Source organism: Anastrepha ludens, chromosome 2 (genome assembly GCF_028408465.1).
Source record: "Anastrepha ludens isolate Willacy chromosome 2, idAnaLude1.1, whole genome shotgun sequence".
In the NCBI taxonomy this organism is placed as follows: Eukaryota; Metazoa; Arthropoda; class Insecta; order Diptera; family Tephritidae; genus Anastrepha; species Anastrepha ludens.
In genome coordinates this window covers 168,925,132-168,948,412 of record NC_071498.1, presented here as the reverse complement: position 1 = coordinate 168,948,412, position 23,281 = coordinate 168,925,132, and the positions used below count along the sequence as shown (strand labels likewise).

Here is a 23,281-nt window from a genome sequence, read left to right as displayed (position 1 = left end):
AAGCTCCAATTGTTTTGTTATGTTTAAAAAACTGGTGCAAGGCCTGGTTAAGCCTCCTCCGGACACTTCATCAACCCAAGTGAAGGTAGGCTCATTGGAAATGTGCTCTGACAGTCCCAGCTTTCTTATGATGAAGCCTGCAACATATTCAATGGCGTCCTCGTGGAGACTATCCAACTTTTCTCCCTGTTGAAACTCGTTGGGAAATGCTACCTCGCTGCTAAACGAGAATTCCTCCAATAACATCTCATCATCAGAAAGAAATCTTTTCAGGCTCTCGACTGATGTATCACTCAGACGAAGCCATTCGGTTTCATCTGATTCGACGTTACCACGAGCAGCAAAACTTACAGTGTTGCAAGCTGTAATTAATTACATAATGATAAATGTACTTTTGTTCATAACTTATGTATTTTTAAAGCACCCTTACCTAGTAAGTGCTTCCGCAACCTATATTTGAAATGTATGGGGCTCGGATTGTCAAAAAGCCCACCTTTCGCGCGCATTGACCCAAAAAAATGCTCTATGATATCCTGGTTTAGTCGATAGGTCAGGATATATTGAATGTCATAGTGGTCATGGACATATCTGTACAAATCTCTGAGCGAGTTGTTGCTCATTAGCACACCCTTTTGAAAGGGTAGCATCGTTTTGCGTCCAAAAGCCCTTGTGTTGTGCATACACGAATCCATTCTTTCCAAAAATGGTAGTTGGTGCTGCAAATCCATTCCGAAAGGCTTTTTTGTTCGCATGGATTGAAAATTTGTGAATTTCCGGTTGAATATATCGAACCAGTCGTTCACAATCGATATAAACTCAGCTGTTTCGATCGCATTGTATATATCATGCCCTAATGCATAACACCTTCTGATAGCACTTGCAGTGCTGTTCGAAAACAACTGAGCAGCCAACTTAACCTTCTGACGACCAGCGTGGTGCACTATCAGATGTTCCTCCGATATTTTGTACGCTATTGAAGCGTCTGAAGCTGATGTTAACGTGAGCAACTGTGCTATGGTTCTCGACGTCAGAAGTTTATCTTTATATATATATCCTGTGTCAAGGAAGTGATTCCGAATCAGCTTAAGCAAATGTGGCACGTCAGCAAACACAAAAATTTTACCGCCTGTTGCTATATTTGAAAACCACGTTTGGTCTAAATAAGAGATATAATTATAGAGCATTATAACAAGTATTTATGAACTTTAGCATACCACTTGACACGTTCAACTCTTTCCATAAAGATTGGTTACTTGCACCCATATCCGATACCATTCCTACGACAGTGAACCCAGACTCGTGAATTTTTTGCGCTAAATTGTCCAAGATGCATTTCGTGATTTTGCAGTCGTACGCACAGAAGACTGGCTGCTTCCAAGAGGACTTAAGTCCCCGTGCAATCACAACTTGAACGTAGTTGCACGGGCTTCGAATGGTATCGTTCGCCGGATCGTATTCATATATTGCTTCGACTTTCATTTCATCGAAACAAATAATGCACAGCCTATCATCAACAGATGCTTCCTTCGCTCTTCGCATTATATTAAGGGAAAAGTTCAACACTCCATCGTCTACCTTTACCTTCAGGAGCCATCTTCGAATGGTCGATTCTCCTGGAAATGGATACCCATTCTTGCATAAGTGCACGTATGCCCTTGGCCCGGCTGCATGCAGAGCAATAGCGGAAGAAATATCGTTCCAAGTCCAGTGAACGTTTTTGTCGTCATCTCTTAATTTACGCACCTGTCCTTCCGTAAAAATGGACTGCACACTGGTTTCGAGCTTTTGATATTGAGCGAGTTTGTTTTGAAGTTTCTCTACTTCTGCTTCTCGACAATCTTCATATGATCTAGAGTACAAACTTCATTTATTAAAAAAAGCATGCTGTAAAATTAAATTATATTAATATTTACTCGGTTTGGGTTGAAACATCCACGAATTTGGAAGAATTATTATTTAATTAATTCCAATTGCAAATACTTTCAACAGCAATGGGTAAAGTATCTTCAGATAACTTCAACCGTTTCCGATTCGCCCCAGATACAAAATCCTCTCCAGTAAAATGCAGCGAGCAAAGTTTTGAACTAGGCTGCAATTCGACACCGCAGGACTCGGACCATTTTTTTCTTTTTATTGCGTCTTACGGAACATGGAACATACCGATATTTTCTTTTGCCCATGTATTATGGCACAATTTGCAACTGGCTTTTGGCATATTTGATTTACTAAATAAGTAACAAAACTTAATCAGCTTCTTTACTTTTCTAACTACCAAGTACTCATGTATAATCATTGCACTCAAATTACACAACAACCGGAGCAAAGTTTGTGTTCACCATAAAACATTGAAACTAAAGTAAACTCCATACGTAAACTTAAATAATCCAGCGCAGACAAATAATATGCCCCGGTTGTTTTATTTTTTGACATGTACAATAAAATTTAAAAGAACATCGGTTATTGTTTTCTGTTTGCTTTATTGATTAACTTGTAACTTAAATTATCATCAATTTACTAAAGCTAATTTTATCATTATTTAAATATTAAATATTATATATAAAATAAAACTATATAACTTTTACGCTAAAGAAAACAGACAACATACTATAATCCCGACAAAAAAAAAAGTAACGCAAAATTTATATACATATGTACATACCAATTAGGATATGGGCTTTAAGAACGAGTGGCTCTGTAGACGGGCAGTTGGAAATCTGTAAACGAAAAGGTTCACTCTTTATATAATTTCAAAGTCTATTGGCCATTAGTTTGAACTTACGTGTTTGTGTTTGTATGACGCAGAAAAAAGATTAAAAACAGCTTCAGTCGCAAGCAGGCACAGTAAAAGGCTCAAATTAGCACGGAAATAACCTATTGAATATAAAATTATAATTTATTTATTGAATAATATGTATTTACTAAAAACTTACTCAAATTCACGAATCCAGAAATTCAAATGTCAGCGAATTCGTAGAAATCAAATAGCAATGATGCCAACGGTTATGTTTGTTCTACAAATTTTACTTTTGCTCCACTTTTACTTACAATCTCTTGAGTTAGCAACACAGTTTCTTGCTAAGGGAGCCGATTTGTCAAGAGAGAACGAGAAAGCTGTTTACTGAGCAAACCTTTAATAATTGAATCATGGGTTTCATATATAAAAAGAGCAGAACAAAAGTTAAAGTATTATAGTTTCTTCTCTTTTTAATCATTGTATTTTTGCTTCAGTTCGTTAACCCCACAGTGTTGCTTATTAATGTAGTTTAAGAGAAATACCTCCCTCAAACTTAAATGATGACCCTCTGCAAAAGCTTCATACCACTTGTAAGTCCGTGTTTTTGATAAAGCCCACTCGCCATTGGCTTTCTGCAACATTTTCAATGATTCGGCAATGCGGGATTTCATTCAAAACACAAAATTTAAGATAAATTCTTCGTTCGATATTTTTATCCATAGCGAAAATCGCATAGCACACCTGCGGTTGACTGATATAATTTAATGCCAAAAACAAGCTTAAACTCTGCGCCACTATAAAGGACAGTCGTACCAACATTCCAGCAAAAAAATTTAGACATTTGTGCTTTTTAATGCACAATTTCCGATATTTTTTAACAAAAAATACATTATTTTTGCGTAGAATTCAAAACTTTATTTATTTAACCATTGAAAATCAAATGGCTCAAATCATAAAATATTAGAAATCCTGCAACCAATTCAAAATCATCACAAGGATCAGACGTATTATAAAAACCCATTTTAACTGCGTGGTTTGGAGTGGGACAATGTCCCGTCACTACTCCAAACAATATTTTACATTCCTTCCTTGGTAGTGATAGAATAAAGTTACCTTTTTTTGCGTTGCAGGTTCGTAGCATTATTTGGACAATCCCTTAGGAGGTTGGGGCTTCCCATAATAATGATATTTTGTGCTTCCAGCGCTAGAGTTCCTCGTCTAGTTCCGTCTTCGTCTGAGAGTGAGGGATATATTGTATGGGGTATGGGAATAAGTTTCCGTTCTATCTTAGCTAAAGTGACGAATTATTTAAACAATTAAATATTAGAAGCTACAACTTTACATTATCTTTCAGGCAGCGAACGGATTCCTCTGCCGAACCCTCTCATTTCCCTTTATTTCCTTGAGGCCTGGTACCCAGTACATTGTGACCTGCCTTTTCTCACAGAGCTCGTCCATTTTGGATCTAAAGTATTACACGCTTTCCGAGCTAACTACTACATTCATTATTGTTTTAATAGCAGCTTGATTATACATGAAGTTTTTTGTGCGAGTGTCGAAGGAAGTAAATTCCAACGCTAATTCAGCTGCTTTGGTCTTCGGCTGCTAGATCTCACCTTGAAATATGCTGCTGCGATTAGGAAGCCTGAAAGAGATCAGAAAGGGGGAAGCCTTTTGGAGATCAAACTGCGAGCAGAAGACAACCACTCTTACTCCTTCTGTCATTTTGGACCGATCTGTAAAGAAATTGTATGCGTGGTAATCGGATTCCAAACCCTTCTGCCAGTCATTCTGTTCTATTACAAAACCAGATCTCTTGCTGAAGTTTACTTGTGGAATAACGTAGTCTGACCTTCTGTTTATGTCCTGTATGTGACTGTGACCAAAAAGCCACAAAGGCACTAACCCCAATTAAGGATTGTTAATGTAGCATCTTGTAATGTCTTCCCATTTAAAAATAGTGGGTCTATAGACTCCTGTGTACATGTACATATGTATGTAGGACATAGTGACCTAAATGTTCCTCTGGGTATATAAAAATTTCTGACTTGACATGGGAATCACATCGCATATGATGTAGAATACTGTTTTATCTTCTGTTTTGTGTTCTCTCACTTATCTCGTTCGGACATTCTTTGATGTTAATCTCCTTATTAGCCCTTCGGTTAAATTCAGTAGATAAAATTATTAACTTTTGATCACAAACCGTAACCATAGCAATCAGCTGTTCTGATCAAACATATGGGCATCATTCTAAAAGAATATAGGTGCCGCACCATAACGTCATAATTATAACCGTTGCTGTTGTTGTAGTAGCTTACTGAACCCTGCCAGTGCATGGCAGTTACAGGTTGTGTTCGCCTAGCTCATCTAACGCTAGGCACAGGAAACTTGCTGTTTCGGTAGTTAGTATCGTGCGGGGTGGCTTCACATGCTGGACATATGTTTGGTATGTCGTGGTCAATTCTCGGTAGGTAGGAATTTAGTATGCTATAGCATCCAGTATCATTCCCATGGCAGCCGGTTTTACGCTACCGGAATGACTCGGGTTTTTCCCGACGAAAGGCTGCCGCCACAGTAAACTAGCCCTGTCTAGTGCAAAGTACGTATCCATAACCGTATTGAATTTTGGCTAGACCTCGCAACCGTAAGCAGCTGTGAAATACTTAACATTTGTTTTGATATTTGCGATAAAAATTTGAGTATTAGAAATTAACGACGAAAAATTAATTGGCGTAGTAGAAAATTATTCGTGTTTTTTTGTGGCAAAATGCAAATGTTGTCATTAATTCTATTTCAGTATCAGCTGTTTATGGTTACGGCATGACTAATCGTCGAATGACGTAATGTTGCGGCTATGGCTATGGCTAGGGTTACGGTGTTATGCCTACGGCACCACTAATTGCAACTTAACGCCAAATTAAGGAAGTCGCATAAAAGTTTACAGACTTAGAGCCAATCTACACGCTGGGTTATTTTGCACATTTTTTTTAAAGAAATGTTCGAGAATCTTCGTGCACTTACGCGATGCCTTTTTTAGGGCGTTTTTCACGTTCGAGCGGACAATTTGCTTTGGCCATTCACTTGAATAAAAATACGAAAATGTGAATACAATGAAAGTGAAATGTCAAAAAACAAAACCCGTCGATAATGCTGAGCGTGCGTGAATGTCTACCAAGGCGAATCTATTGAAGGTGGTATCCGTAAACCAGCTGATTTGTTTTTTTTTCTTTCGCCGTGTCCATGTGGCTGTCAGCTCAGAATGAAACAAGGCGCATTCATTTCTTTCTACTTTCTACTTTGCGCCAATACTTTGGTTTGACAATCAAATGCTCAAAACGTTGTTGGTCTAATGCCAGGACCTTTAATGAAAGCACCTTGATGCATACCCCGTTGAATTGCCTGCACTTTTTGCTCTCAAGTTTGACACGCTTAACTTTCCACCCAGCGTGAAAAGTCGTCATGTAAATGGGCTCATATACAAAATCTCCTTGAGGGACCAGCAATCAAAAGTTGAGCGGGAAACTTTCTTTCGATCTACCTATATCTAGGTTGACCAGTTTCTACCGAAATTCTATTTTCTTGCAACTAATTTTGCATATTGAATTTATTTCGCATTTGATATAGCAAATGAAATGATGGACTGCAAAGCATGGTACCGCTGCACTATCCAAATCCTCTTTTCGGTATCCCAAGCCTCCATTTTTTGTAAATCTAAATACTAATCTGCAAAATAAATAAAAAAAAAAAGCCGATTACTCACACAGAAAAAAAGTTATAACGTTTTGTTTTTGTAGCACGATTCGTGCGCCACCCTGTATTTCGATGATGTTTTTTGGCGATTATTTTAAAGTGAATTTTTAATTTTACGTTGTTTTTAAGAAATAGTTTGGCAGCAAATTTATTCAGCTATTTCTCTCCTTACTAATTACAAAAGAGGTACCAAATTACGCAAATTATTTTTATTATTGTATTAAATTTTATTTTTAATTAAGCGGAAATACTAACAAGCAAAAACCACTATAATGAAAATATATTTATGCATTCTCAAACAAATGATTATACGTAGTGAATTTGGAACTTATGCAGACTATGAACGCCTATTTTTTTTAACTATAAGGAAGTGTCATAATCCAAAAAATTTAGTTTTTTTTAGTAAGCGTGAAAGGATCAGATACTGTAAAATATGCAGGTCGATATCTATTAGGTATGGGAATAAATTTCCGCCCTTTCTTAGCCAAAGTTACGAATTATTTAAACAATTAAATTAAAGTATGCGCCATCGGAAGCTACAACTTTACTCCATCTCGCAGGCAGCATACGGATTGCTCTGACGCAAAATACGAGTTATTTTGCCTTAAGGGGTTATACGCAGTTATGAAGCAAATAAAAGACGGGTTGTCAAGGATTTATCCTGAAGAAACTTCAGAATATTTTAATTTGAAAATTTTTGGCGGTTATAAAAGCATCCTTCAAGAACGTAACAAAATTTTTTATTTATGAAAATGTTGATTATAGAGCGCGTTGCGGGCGATTTCTGGAACCTCCTTTAAAAAAAACACGATTTACGGTGTACATCGTAACTCAGGATTGGATTATCTGGGGGCCTCTTATCAGTGGCTTCAAAAAAAGGTGTTTTTTCTCAATTTTTTTTTTTTTCGAAACAAAAAAACGACACACAAGAACAATCTTTTGCATTTATTTGAAGGCATGATTGAAGAGTAATGAATAATTTTTTAACATAAATAAAAAAACGAAATGGCGAATATATGAGGGATCTCGCACAGCTTCTCGTTGCGCACTAGCAAAACGGCGTGTAAGATTGCGGTCGTAGTTTTCACCTGAAACACAAAAGAAAAATATTGTCTTATTCAGAAGGCTTTCCCGCATATAATAGACTACTCTTGTTTAAAAATATGAAAAAATTAACACTCAATTAATTATTGAAAAAAAGTGCTTTTTTCGTTTTTTTTTTCAAAAACGGTGTTAAATAACATTAAAAACCGATAGGTGGCTTGTCAACAGGATTTTAGCTCTTCAGAACATCTGAAACGAAAAAGTTAAACTGATTATTATTCTGTGGGCTTGTCATTCTGGCAGGTGCTACAATGGGAAACTGTTTTTGAAAAATAACAAAATGGCGGACTTTTGAAAACATCTCATTAGATGAAGAAATATGTGTTGGATCGAGTGACCTCTGCCAATAATACAAAGAAAACACCTATATATACTTTTTATTCGGTAAATATCGCGATGTAGTGATATTTCTTTATTTCAAATTAGGTTGCCGAATTTGAATGTGGTTTGTTAAGCGTACAAATATAAAAAGGGGAAGAGAGATTGGTATTAATATTAGAGATGAGATACGGCGCAAAAATTGGTTGTGTGATAAATTTAGTGACGTTACAACAATATGTCCTTATTTTTAGTAAATTGAGAACTTTGAAGTCGTTGTATGAAAACGGTTAAGGCCGGCGGGCCAATTAGATGTCCTAAATTCAGTAGTTTTCGCGAAGCGTTGTAGGATGAGAAAAAAAACAATTAGCCAAATGAAGTTTTGGGGATAGTTTAATATATATTTGAACTAAAAAAAAAAAATTTGTACAATCTCCAACAATATATTGTAAGCCGAGTTATCAATAGATTCCCAGAGCGCCTTGCCACTGAAGTATCCAACTTCTTTACAAGATACAACTTGCAATTTTCATCTGAAAACAAAAAAAAAGAAGATATTAATTTTGATGTAGCAACTGTAACTGAGCTGTGACAATAACTGTCGATTATACTGAATTCTGGCATTTATAATAGACAGCAAACTGGGTATCATAGTACGATTTGTTAAAGGCTAAAGCAGGCGATACAACTTGTCGTTGCAACTCAATCTCGTACAGTTGATTTTCTCAACACTTTGTTTTTTTGGATTATGACACTCTTGTCGCAAATGAGCGGCAAAAAAAAAATATATTTATTAAAAAAAATTATTAAAAAACAAAATTAAAAGAAAAAAATTTTTTTTTTTTAATTTATTAAAAAAAAATTTATTAAAAATAAAAAATTATAAATCCATATACATATACCACCTTGATTCATGTCACTCTTAGACATCTGTGTTCTTTAGAGTATCATTACCGAAACAATTTCCCAAGATCTCAAGATTTTCGGACCACTGAATCCATTTTTAACGCAAAATTTAATACAAACTCGTGGTTGCAAATTCAAATCCATTTTTACAACTTTTTTTTTAAGCTGTAAAAAATCGAAAACACGTAGATTTACTCAAGTTGGCGTAACTTTTGCAAATGCCAAGCAATTGCCCTAAAATTTTAGTATTAATATTAACCACAGACGTGGTAACCGTACAAAAAAGAAAATAAACGCAACTCCAATCAGTTGACTTAGAGCGTCACCTGACTGTTGGTTGTTCCGGGTACTTAATCAAGGTGGTATGTATGTATAAATTATGCTTATCCACAAAGTTTATGAAGGTATGTAGGTATACCCTCACTTGGGTGAAGCAATTTGCGAATATGTTTTTTTTTTTTTTTGCTGAATTCCAAAATCAATTAATACATTTTGTAAATGTCAAACGATATTGAAGGCTTGTGAAATAAACTGTCGTAATATCAAACTTTCTTCCTATAGGAAAAAGGCTATTATTTAAAAACTCTGTATTATCAATGATGAAATAAAGAAATTATAATAATCAATAAATTTCAATTTGTTTTAATATTTTATGAAGTTCTTTATGAAATCAACAATGATGCGCGCATGACGCACATGGATTTGAAAATAACTACGCTGCGTTCGCTAGACATCTCCGATCCTGGTAATATTTATTTGTATTTATTTACAGTTTGTCTCGGAAGTGTTTCGACCTCTATTAATCTAGCGAAATGCGGAATTATTGCCTAAGAAAATATGCACTTTTTCATGGGTTTCTTTCAATCTTTGGTTTTATTGAATTGGAAAAAAAATATTTTGTGCAATATAAAATAAAATTAAAAAAACAAGTATTACGAAATTCGTGCAAAAGTACTAAGTGAGCTGATTCGATGTTTTTTGTTTTTGTGTAGTGTTAAAAATTTAGTATTGGCCAATCTCAAATTTTGGACAAGATTGGATGGTCACGGATGGACCAAACGGGGAGAAATTTGATCAAATCAAAGGCATGATTTTAAATGATCTGAAAATTTGGGAAAATGTATTTTTAGAAATTAACGGAAACACGATTAGCAGTAAAAAATTGTGTGATGTATTATTAGAAGAAAGCAGAAATTGGCAATAGGCATAGATGTAAAAAGATTGTTTTTCAAAAGTAGGATTATATTTCAAACATTTGAAAAGGTTACTATAAATAAAAAAAAGATTTATTTCAAAAGTATTTTTTTACCATATATTTTAGAAAATTTGTTTGAAATACCGGATGAAATTCTTACGTACTTTTATCTCATTTGCTTCCTATGGGTTAATGGAATAAATTACCAATACATATCACACAAATTATTAAAAACACCATGTCGTCAATGTATGACTATCACGAGCATGTCTTGCGTTTTTGTGGTTAACTCTCATAGCCTTGGGCTTTGCGATGTTGATCCACAGTCCAACCTTCGCTTGCATGTCAGAGAGTTTGTGAGTGTCCAGGTCCTGTTGTTGTTGTTGTTGTAGCAGCATAAACATTCTCCATACTTACATACATACATTTCGAGTAAATATCTTCAATATCATACTAGAGAACATTGATTCAGAATTGAGAAAGAGAAGCCAAGCATATGAAAAGATGTACGAAAAAATTCAGTGATTACTGATTTTGGAGGTTTGAATTTCAAAGAGCTTCGTGAAAGATCGGAATATTTGAGAAAAGCTTATACTTCAGACCTTGAGATTTCATTCACTGACGATGATTCACTTTCACGCGTACTGTTCTGAACGAAAAATAGAACGAAACTCGCCATCTGACCTTCTGAAACTTCTGCGGACGAACGAGTTATACACTGAGTTTCCAAATGTGGAGATAGCATATCGAATATTTAACACATTACCGTCAACAAACTGCAGCGCAGAACGTTCATTTTCATGTCTGGATAGAGTAAAAAATCATTTGCGTTCAACAATGTCTGAAACCGTCTAATAGTCTGGCCCTACTGTGCATTGAGTCTGATTTACTTGAGCGCTTGAATTGTGACAATTTAATATACCAGTTTGCAGTACGAAAAGTCAGACGTGTTCGCATTTAAGGTGATGTGTAAAAACTTGATCTCATAAAAGCAATCGTTCCTTTTTTTTGTTCATCTAATAAAGATTGATAATAAAGTATTGGCCAAAACTAAAGCACCACCCTAATGGCATTTCAAATAATGTCAAATAACTCAATAAAACAACATCGAATATTACTTACTTTTACACCTTGTTTCTTCTTATTATCTTGGTGATTAATAAACATAACAAACAATTTTCAACATTTCTTATATTAAAAATTAAATTAAAAAATATTAATATTATTTAAAACTTGTCTGGACAAAACTAAAGCACCCCCCATTAAAAGCGAAAATAATAGTTTTTATTCTTCAGTATTTTGTACTAAACCCATTATTTTTGATAACTTCAGAACATCTTTTTGGCATAGAAAATATTAGGTTACTAATAATTTCCGGAGAAATGTTGTACCAAGCTTCTTTAACCGCTTCAAACAGGGCTTCTTTTGTGCTGCAATTTTCCTTATTAATTTTCGAATTTACGATCTCCCACAAATTCTCAATGGGATTGAGATCGAGAGATTGAGTTGGCCAGTCTAAGACCTCTATAGCATTTTGCTGTAACCACGTTTTACATTGCCTAGAGGTATGCTTCGGATCATTATCTTGCTGGAACCTCCATCTCCGTGGCATTTCCTCCTCAGCGTGTGGTAGCATTACATCTTTAAGGATGTTTGTGTACATGAAACGGTCCATAACTCCCTCTATTCGATGAATAGGCCTGATACCCTGGCCAGAGAAACAACCCCAGACCAAAATGTTCCCCCCACCACACTTGGTAGTTCCGATACAATACTTCGGATTTAGTCGCTGTTGCTCTGGCCTTCTTACTCGCCTTATTCCATCTGAATGTTTCAAATTATATTTTGATTCATCAGAGAATAATACAGTTTTCCATTTTTGAACTGTCCAATTAATATGCAATTTCGCAAACTCGAGTCTCGCTTTTTTGTTTTTGGCGGAAATAAATGGCTTTCTAGCAGGTCGTCGACTGAAAAGTCCGGCCTCCACTGCTCGTCTTCTGATCGTTCTAGAACTTACCGGCAAACTTAAATCAATTTTTATTTGTTCAGAAGAGACTGAATTTTTCTTTTAATCGTGGAGTCGTCTTGTCGTGTAGTCTTTCGTGGCCTTCCTCCACTATGGATTGCAGAAATAGAACCCGTTTGTTAAAATTTTTTTATAAGTCGCGATATTACACTTCTATTTCTGGAATATTTCTCACTAATATTGTGTCGCGATAAACCACTTTGCACATCACTTATTATTTTATTTTTAAATTCATTTGAATACACTATTCTGGCCATATTTGCTGATTTCCCGTATGAAATGTTTTGCCCTACTAAATCAGCACGTGTTTTCCACAAATTACATTTCAATTTTTTTTTTCAGTATAATCAAAACGCTGTATATTTGGTATTTTATTTTATAAATACTTAAGTAACAAGGAAACACATGACATATGTACATATATGCCATATTTCAAGATGTTTGATTGAGAGATTTAGCATTATTTGAAATGCCATTAGGGGGGTGCTTTAGTTTTGTCCAATACTGTATGTTTAAGTAAGTTTGCTGTTCTATAGGTGCAACTCGATTCTAGTTGTTAAGATGTACTATACTACTACATTTTATGCTATTTATTACATTTTCTAAGCACTTAATTTATAATTAAACACTAAAAATTTTGCTCAACAATAAAAATTGAAATTAATCAAATATTATTCTATAATCTGTTAATTGATGGGATGGATAAAACTACCCAAAATTTGTTTTATTACACCTGTTTACTGTGTAGTCGACGATTTTCTGTACTACAATACAAACACGCACACACAAATTTAAAACATTAGGGCGGCATTCTTTATGGTGCACAGGACGGCATTTTATGTAAATCCGGCACTGAATTTGAATTTTAGATTCGCAGTCAACGATACCTAAGACTTCCTCCCGCAACAGCCAGTTTTACTTAACCATAATTCCCCGGACCTATATTCGGCCAAGGACTGTAACTCCAGCAGTATTCTCCAAACAGTTATGGGGAAATGCTTACGATGTTACAACAACAACCCCTATGAAGCTTTGCTTGCCGGCAGCACTTGGGGCAATGACAAAGCAATGTTGCTATCGTCATTTAAGGCAATAGGCCGGCCGGTTTTAAACTATGCTGCGCCTGTCTGGTCGCTGGAACCAGTGATTCGCAGTGGACGAAGCTACACTTGTCATTCCCCGTATGTAAGTATGAGGAATGTTTATGCTGCTATAACAACAACAACAGACTTGTCAAAACACTGCCATTAGGACTGCGACAGGATGTCTTTTGAGGTCCCCACCTCAACATATACACGACGACGCCCATTTGCTCCCTGTAAAGGAGCATAATAAACTGCTCAGCAAGTAATTCCTGTTAGACACCTGCTTGAGTCTGAGCCACCTCCCAGGCACGTCAGGAGGCATTTCCTCAATTACACGGACGAGATCCAGGACAAAACAGGCCGACAATTACTGGATCGGACAGTGTACAGACAGACAATAAACGACATTCATCGGAAGACTCTTACCACCTTCTTAACCTACCCACCCGCGAATGCCGTAATCGGAGTCCAACCACCATCCACAGTAGATAAAGAGCTCCATCTACCGCGAGACCCGCGTAACATTGGCACAACTACATTCTGGATGTTGTAACAGGTTGAACTTCTACCATTCCAGAATTGACCCCAACATACCAAACATATGTCCGTCATGTGAAGGCAGCCCGCACGACACTAACCACCTTCTCAAATGCCCCATCTAACACGCTTTTCCCTCTGGATCTAACCTGCCGAAACAGCAAGTTACCTGGACCTCCCGTTATACCGTTAGATGAGCTAGACGAAGACGGCCAGTGATGTACACTACACTGACACACGGAAAAAGTTACCACGTTTGCTGTTGTTGTTGTTGTAGCAGCATAAACATTCCCCATACTTACATACGGGGAAGGCTGCTGAAGTGACACTCCCTGGCCGGATATAAATCTGGGTCGTTCCGGTTACGTGGAACCGACTGTCATGCGAACGGCTGTGTTGTGTCTCGCCAATGCGTGCGCTGCTTCGTTGCCAGTTATACCTACCCCAGTTATTTCCCATTAAAAAAACAGTGCTACTAAAAATAAACCACATTTATATAAAGAATGCATTTTTTTGTCACTCGAAACTTTTATTTGCTTTGAAACATACAAACTTGCGTTAATTTAAAAATACTTTATAACTATGAACACACAAGGGATTTTGTGAAATGCAAATTATGACACTAAGTTTGAAGTTGAGTGGTGGCTTGAGCAAATGTAGATTTCAGAATTTCTGTAGTGTTACTAGACTAAAATGCGTAATCAGTAGAGATACTCTCTACTACATACCAACGCACATTGGAATAAAAACAAAGAAAAAAAAAATTGATAACATTTAAAATATAATCACAGTTAAAAATTTCAAGTCCACTCAACGCAACGCAACCACTCAATATGGGTTGCACTAGGCTTTGTTTTAATGGAGCTGGTGGTTAAGGGCTTCAAAACAAGAAAAAATTAGTAAACAAATAAATAATGGACAAATGATATAATATTGTAGAAAAGCTGGAATACATACAAATGTATGTATGTATTGTATGTATTTGACGTACATACATATGTATTGATAATTTCACAATTTTGAAAAAAAAAAAAAATCAAATTGCTTTTGGGCTTGCGCCACAACCGACACGCGAGCGGATGCCTTAGGCTGTGTACACACATTCACCTAACACTATGTATGTAGGCATGGTGAAAAGAATATGTTTGTATGTATTTATGTATGTATACACCAGTTTTTGTGTTTTTTTTCATTTCTTTCAATACGAGCATACAAATGGTCAGGACAATCACGCTTATTTCAAAGCCCCAAACAGAAAAAGAAAAAAAATGTAAAATTTACATTTCTCGCCGCCAAAAGTGGGAATATCAAAATATATTTGTGTTTGTAATTAAAGTCATGTTTTTTTCATTAAATTTTTTATATATTTATTTTTTATTACATATAATTTTTTTTGTATTTTTGTATTGCAATTCTGTTTTGTTCTATGTTTTATATATAAATTTTTTTTTTGTTTTTTGTTTTTTTATGAAAAAGAAAGCTATGCTTTAAAAATAAAAGAGGGGTTCTTATAACATAAAATAAGCGTAATTGTTTTTAACTTTACGTTCAATTTGTTGTTGAGTGCAACGACGACAACAACAGCTGACAACTGGCGCTGCGCAGCCGTGCGTATGTGTGTGTGCATTCGATTGCGCTTGGTTGGCGGGTGTACATGCGTACATACAATGTATGTAGATACATACATACACAAGCCAGAAACGAAATGCTACATTTTAATATAAACAGTTCTTCTATGTATGTACATATGCGAGTCTAGTAAGAATTTTTACATGGCTTGCACAAATCCAAACGAAGATTTCATCACCGCAAGTAAACAGCGAAATTCAATGGTTTCTAATGCGTGGATGCGTGCGCGTAAAAATAAATTGCTTTACATTTTTTTGCATTTCAACTAAATTTCGTTTCTTTGTTTTCTAAAAGGTCTAAAGGGGTGTGTACACATTCAAATAATACATAATAATGCACAAATTTCATGTTTTAAAAGTGTTTAGCATAGCCATTCTTCTCTACATTTAACATTTATCATTTAATTTTTTTGTTTTTTTTTTTTGCTTTTTATTAATGCATTTGCAGGAATTTCCATAAAGAAATATATTACATTTGTATTTATCTTTCTGCCTTTGTATCTAAATAAGTTAAGTGCCTGTTTTGTGCACACGAAATTTTACAATGGCTGTGTTTTGCGTTTGTATTGCATTGTGTGTGCGCGCCTGCGTTGCGCCCGGCTACTTACACATACCAACTAAATTAAATTAAGCTATCTAAAGCTATTCATAGCAAATAAATTAGATATTTTAAGCATTTTGCAAACGTTCTGCTATTATGCTTAAGCATATCTCATACATATTTACGTAGATGCGCCTAAGCAGACGCGCACAAACGCACATCATCAAGTGACTTATCATCTAAAAAGTGTTACATTTTCTTACATAAATATTACATTACACACCACGCACATACACACACACATGCGTAAACAATTAAGTGCAGTCGTTGCACACACACACACACAAACGTGGCCAAGTATTTACAAACATAGTATGTATATATATAAAATAGTTCTATAAAATAAAATCCAAATTGGACATAAAACATCGAATAAAAAAAATCAACAAAAACCAAGTGAATGTAAAGTTGAATAATGCCTGTTGTTGTGTTGTGTTGTGTTGTGTACCAGTTGTGCATTAACGTTTTCGTGTTTGTGGTTGCAATTGCATATATGCATGTGTGTATTCATGTTTATGGAATATGGTAATAGTTTAGTATGTGTGCGAGTGTATATGTGGTTGCTCCAATGTGGTTGGCGGTGGGCGGCCAACATCAAATGGTACTAAAGTGGATATTTCTGCGTCTTTAGTTAAAGCTAACTTTTGCATTTGTACTGCTGCATATGTAAATTTGTTCTTCGCCCCACCTTACTTCCTCTCCTCCCTGTCGATTCGAGCCGCCATCAATTTGATGGAACGCGCTCCACTACTGCCCGGCAAACGTATTTAAACAAGACAAATTATTTAAATTGCTTCTTGCGCGGCTGCCGTTATTGTTGTTGCCGTCTTACAGCATTAGTCGTGAACGCGACTTCTTTAGGCGTCCAGTTGCGCCACCCAATCCATCGCCGTTCCATGACTTGGACTTGGAGCGAAATTGACGATATTCACTGTTATACGCAGGCTCTAACATGGGACAGTACGCAATGGGATCGCACAACTCCGAATACTGTTCGTAGAACTCTTTGTAGCCATTGTGCAGCAAGTAGATCTCGGGGTAGTCGAGTGCTGGATAGCAATTGGTGTTGCGTTCGCGATCGGTGCTGCGCAGAAACCGCGACAATTTCGGTCCACGTTCCGATGAAAACTCGCAATGGAATATAATGATGTTGCGACGATTATCAGTGGCTGTTTGGCTTTGTTGCTCCACTGCAGTCTTTTGTTGCGACGCGAACTCGCCGATTATCTGTTCGTGTGTGTACAGATTTTCGGCGCCACGTATGTGACCACCTGCGTACTCATAGGGATAACGGCAATCGATAACGCGATAGGAGGACACAACATCGCTGAATTCGCCACGCAGCAGACGTGCCATGGTATTGCACGAGATCGATTTGAGATCACGATGGCGTCCCTCCATCAGTGGCAAGACATGGGGTTTGCTGAAGTCACCGATCAATTGCGGTTCATCCTTGTTTTCGGAACGTGCTATCGCAGACATGATGTCGGCATCATTCATTGACATACTCTTGCGCAATGGCGGGGGGTGGCTTGGCACTTTGACTTGTTGTGGTGAAGCCACCAGCATAGTTGTCAACGAGTCGTCGAGATTCTCTTTTTCGGCTTGCGTGCGATGACGTTTAATTTGCACAGGTGAATTGGTCTTCGATGGTGGTTCGGGACGCTTAAAACTATAGCTGATGGTGCCATTGCTGCGATGGGTAGTTAACAAATTGAGCCCGAAAGGACTTGTGGCAGTTTCTTGTACTTGTCGTAGCAACGTTTCAGGCGTATTTGGTGACACTGGGTAGTTGTCAGTCATGCTCAAACAGCGGCGCACTGGTGGTCGACGCATTTCGGGCGTTCTCAGTGGATCCACTAGTTCTGATTGCTCGTCGTCTGGTCGGTGGGCGGGTGAAAAGAAATTCTTGATTTGCCCAATAAACAATGAGTCTAAATCGCTGGGCACTTTTGGCATTGAATTCGATGACTGTGCGGAATGTTGCATCGATTCCATGTCAAATAATTCCATATCGTCCTCTTCCATTGATGATGACCCCCGCGAATCAGACGATAAGCTGTGGAATATGCGCAAGCTTTTTGAGGGTGCTTGAGCAGTGTTGCTGCCCTGGGTGTTGGCATTTTGTAGCTTCTGTAGGCGTGATGCAATTGATGGACGATTGCGGACGTTCTCACCATTGGCGTTAGCATCCCGACGATTTCTCTGCATTCTGGACCTCGCTGCGAACTGGAAGCGGCATGGCGATCCTTCCGGTGAGAGTAAGGGTCTCATTCGGGGCATGCCGATAGTGGTGGAAGGCAAGCGCGGTACTGCCTCGTTAATCCGTTCGTCATCGTCGTAAAAGGACAACTGGTAATCAATGCCGCTGTGCGCCATGGTGTTCATTATGCTAAGATTATGTGTGCGGCGGGGGGAAGCGTTATTGTTGCCAGCGGCAGCGACGGAGACAGCGCCCGGTTCCAGGCCGTGTGGCATTTGACTAGAAAGCAAACAGAAAAAATTTAACATTAAAAATATATTTAAAAAAATATTTATGATAAAAATTGAATGAAAAAGTAACGTTAACAAATAAACAGAGAAATCGGCAGGTATTTACAAACAAAACCAAAAATTTGCGTCATTGATATTAGTGTGCGCGCTGGCTGTGCTGTAGCTGAAGAACCACACGGTAGACGTCATCCTGCGGAGCAAGCAAATACACGCAGACACACAAAATAGAACTGCACCAAAATTGGACCAAGCAGCAACGAGGCAGGCGCAGGCGCATGCACGCAGCTGATGAACAACGTATGCCTGTATGTGTGTGTGTGTATTGGCTGAATGCATGCGCAGGCGGTGGGTTCATTCAACTTGAACAGGCCTATGCAAGCATATCCGTACATGTACATATGTAGTTGTAGATGTATTTATTTATGGTATCAAATAGTATACTGATAGTACCGAGCTCTGCTGATGTTATTGTTGGTGTTGGCGTTTGTGCTAGTGAATGGTGCTAGCGGCGGTGGTGGATATGCCAAATATCACCAACCACGTCATGAAAACGGGGGAAAATTCGACCCACAAAGTATACATAAGTGAGGGTTGATCATAAACACAACAACAACAGCTGCAACACCACCAGCAAGTAGACCATGCAAATGCTAACCAAGCTGCCAAGTACTCTACACAAGCAGCGAATGTTACACCACAACTGCGCTGCATTACTGTACCCTCAGTGCCATACAAGAATATTTCTCTCATAGCTCAAGTTGCATTTGCACAATAACAACAATATTGTGTAGGGGCTGATATTGATCGACGAAGTGGAGGAAGGCAGAGTGGAGAAGAGGGCGACGACACCGTCCAACATGCAACTATTTATGTATGGATGTATGTATGTGTATTTATTTTACACTTCACTTGTAATGCATTTGTATGTATGCTGTGAATGGAATCGAACGCAGGAGCAGAAGCAGCGGCAACAGTGTAGAATTAGAGACCGTCAGCAGCGGCTCAATTGGACATATACGAATTACTACGACTCGCAGATGTTACGGCTGTGCCGGGTGGTTGCCGACTTGGCCATTGACACAGCAGTGGAATAAAAAAAAGAAAAAATACTGACTATTTGACTTAGTCCAATGGACTTAAACTTGTCGGCAAGAACGCGGAAATAACAAGGAAGTACACAACCACGGGCTACACGTCAAACTCAAACCCCGAAATGCAAGTAATTCCCTAAAAATGCTAAGAAAAACTCTAGTCACGCTGCATGCACAACTTAAATGCAGGAGAAGAGAAGAAGAGGAAGTTTGCGTTCTCCTATACCAGTTTGATTGTTGGCATCGTATGTGTGCCGGTCAGCAAAGATACACAAACTTATAGGAAGTAGAATTAAGTAAATAATAAAAGTGCCAAGGCTGTGCAAGAAAATATCACACAGCGGAAATATTATTAGGCCAGGTCGTTAACGTAATAAGGAAGTTGTAAATGCAAGAAAAAGTTGCTAGAAGGTAAGCGCAGTGGAGCGGAAAGTGAATGTGCAAGGAAAAAATAAGAAAGGTAGGAAATAAGAATGCAAACAAAAGCAGAGAACCGCAAGCCAACGGTACGCGGCGCGCTGCCAAGTCAAGTCGAAGAACACCTACGGCTACAACACAACAACAACAACAACAACAACAACAACACCTACGGCAACAACCAGCAGCACTACGAACGCCTCAATGAGCTGGGTTTGCTGAATGCGACGTGTGAATAAAAAACAGGGGCCACAATCGAATCAGCACAAATCAAAACAATGTAAGGTGACTTGTAGCGTGCGAATGCTAACTACTACACCAACACATTCAGCTGCGGCCATGCTCCAAATCAGAGGATTGCCATATGCAACTGAACTTCAATGTAGTCTACTAAGAAGGAAATGACGTATGCGTCAGGGGGCTGAAAGAATTTTATGCCCCAGCATAAAGTCGAACAACAAAAGCAAAATGTGCCATTAAAAAAGTGATGAAGAAGAAATAAAAAATGCTTTGACTACTTGCCGGTTGAAGTCGGAAAAAAAGTATAAGAATAAACGATGTAAAAAGCAACAGAAAAACACATACCACCACCAAATAACTCTCACTTTCTTTGCCTCATTAATGGGGAGAACGGCCGGTCAAACCGCCGACTAGCCGGCCGTTGGAGCGCACTCACGAACGGTGTTGGTGATTATAGCGCATGGAAAAAGGTAAACATGGCACAACAACAACTAACACGTGAAACCGTTGAAATGGAGTTCAAGTTCAGCACTCGCACTGTTTACTTGTTACGTTAGCGACTTGGAGCTTGCGCCACGCTGGAGAGTGTGCGCGCTCAGTGTGAGAGACAGTGGCGTAGATTTATTTTCATTTTAACGCTTATAATTAGTAGTGGCTTGTTTGCAGGCATTGAAAGATGAAATATATTTTTTTAAGAATCAGGTTTTTGCAAAAGAATTTGATTTTTACTGCCGAATGTAAATTTCTAATATTTCAATATGGACTTTTAAGTAAATTTTGAATTCTATTTTGGACATCGTTGGTTTTTTCTTAAATTCTTAGTCCTTGGTAATAATCCTGTTTATGGGGCACATGGAGTGATAGTTTAGTTAATTTTTCGTACGGCACTTAAATTTTGTATAAATTTTTATGAATAATAGGTATATTTAAGTTCACTGCCAATATTTGTTAAAATATATTTCTATGTGCACTAAATATATTGACTTTTGTGAGAGAAAAGAGCTACATTTTAAAAGTATTTCTGTTAATAGCTTTTGAACGTTAAAAAATAAATTTGCTCCTTCAGATTATTAATACTGAGGCCTATACGCATCGTTTGGTACCCCTCAAATTTTTTGATACATTTTTCCATGTGCTCCACAAAGTAGAAAATTACCCCAATTCCTTTTTACTTTTAATTGTAGCACAGGGACTTATTGAAAAGTTTTGAAATTTATTTGTTTCTTATGTAATTCACCCCTTTTTCGAAAATTTAGTTCATTGTACTACTCTATGAATCCAAGTTGCAAACTTTGTGCAAAAAATTTAATTTTTAATTTAATCAGAATCTTGAGTATGAAGCTTTATAGTTCAAAATGTGGTTCGAGGATGGTGTTGCTTTTTGACATTTTTTTACACTGCAGTAGTTTTCACTTCATATTTCAAGTACAACTTGCCAATTTCACAAGAAATATATTTCCGGAACAGAATTATGTACGTTGAGTTCCACAACTAAGACAACTAACACCCTCTGAGCTAATTATTTATTGTCTCCGCATTGATTTACCCCTCGACTTTTATTGGTACATTTTTCCCATGTGCCCCACAAAGCAAAAAAGTACCCAAATTTCTTTTTATACACTGCGTTGAATAACTGTAGCACCAGGACTTATTGATAATTGAATGCCAGTTTTTTGTTTCTCATTTCATATTAATACTTTTTATACGAAAATTTGCAAAAAATGCAACAAGCTTTCCGCAAAATTTCGCACTTTCATCAGAATCTCGAGTATCTCAAAATGTGGCTCAAAAATAGTTTTGCTTTCCGAAATTTTTTAGCACTAGTTCTACAGTTATTTATCGCAGTGTATTCCCGAATGCAGTTTCCACTTCATATTTCAAGTACAACTTGCCAATTTCAGAAGAATTTCCTATTTTTCCCATATTTCCTGCACAGAATGAGCGTTGAATTCTTCTACAGTTTAGACAACTAACAGCCTTTGAGCTACTCTTTTTATGTCTCCGTTTATTTTATATTCAGTATTTCTCTTAATTTACCTTGTAAGATCCATTTCTCCGATAGCCTCCTCCTCGATTGTATCCCACTGCATTTTGTAGTGTTTTTTCGTAAACGTTTGTACTTAATTGTAGAATGATAAAATCTGCGACACTATAATGTCGGGCGTTAGTTTTATCTATCGTTAAATATTTGCTCCTGAAAATTGTTACAACACAATTTTTCTCCGGCAATTTCTTATATCTTTCATTAACGTTTGAGCTGCCGCGTCTCCGCTTATTTCATGTACTTTTGCACTGAATTTTATTATTGTTGCTGCATTTTAATATTATTAACTTTGATTTTGCTATGACTTTATTGCAGTCCTTTACCGGCCAAATGTGTAGCTGTGTGTTTTTTTTTTTTTTTTGCACTTCTATATACACACAATTTATAATTCTTTGGTAACTCCTTACACCAAAAATGTCCGTCACCACACTTTGCTGGCTTCAATTTCCTAGTTCGTTTTTAAATACTTAATAATCCACTTCTGCACTGGTATCATTTTGTGCTCAGCATTTAATTCAATATTGCTTGTAGTCCCAAATTGCTGCGTTTTTGTTATTAATGAAAATAAAATATTTCCACACTTTAAATTCAAGACCGAAATATGTACTTCAGCGACGATGTACGCGGTATACTGCGCTATTGAACTAAATAAGAATTAAGCACACAAAGTAAAAACTTCAACTGACTCAATTACTGCCATTACGCCGCCTTTTATACAGAAATATTTACGCGCGCTCTATTTCACGCTCTTCTCTCAATTAAGCCGCGCGCAAGAGAGGGGAATGTCCAGCGCTGCTACCACTGCAACAACAATGCCATGTAATTTGACAAAAGAGAAGAGTGCGAAGGAAAAGAACTACCCTATTAGAAAGCAACTCAACGCTCGTTAACTCAACACGGAGAGCTAACATTCGGGAAACGAGAGAGTGCACACGATGGCACTCAAACTTTGCAGATGGACGAGTGTAACAGCAACAGTACAACACACAGTAGATGCACCAACAACAATAGGCGAACAAGTGGAAATGACAAACGACAGAGGCAGAGGAAAGTGAAGAAAATTGCGGGAAAGGCGAAAAAGGATGCTTTGGTTTCTTGAGGCGATA

At 37.3% G+C, this 23,281-nt stretch overlaps 1 protein-coding gene across 2 annotated transcripts; it reads right to left on the bottom strand.

The window, feature by feature from the left end:
- Positions 1–15,599: 15,599 nt before the first annotated feature.
- LOC128855821 (M-phase inducer phosphatase) lies at positions 15,600–22,876 on the bottom strand. 2 transcript variants are annotated; one of them, XM_054091021.1, is made up of 2 exons: positions 22,169–22,876; positions 15,600–18,372 (listed from the first exon to the last, which is right to left on the bottom strand). In XM_054091021.1, the coding sequence occupies exons 1-2, from the start codon at positions 22,219–22,221 to the stop codon at positions 16,719–16,721; spliced, it is 1,707 nt and encodes a 568-aa protein (XP_053946996.1). In that variant the 5' UTR covers positions 22,222–22,876; the 3' UTR covers positions 15,600–16,718. The 2 variants fall into 2 exon arrangements, with proteins under 2 accessions (XP_053946996.1, XP_053946995.1); XM_054091020.1 differs by lacking the exon at positions 22,169–22,876 and adding an exon at positions 18,490–18,587.
- Between the last annotated feature and the right edge of the window lie 405 nt (positions 22,877–23,281).

Coding starts and splice junctions, on each gene's coding strand:
- LOC128855821 (XM_054091020.1), bottom strand. CDS start 18,572: ATGACGTCTACCGTGTGGTTCTTCAGCTACAGCACAGCCAGCGCGCAC. Junction 18,373..18,489: donor GCAAATTTTTGGTTTTGTTT/GTAAATACCTGC, acceptor TTTGCTTTCTAG/TCAAATGCCACACGGCCTGG.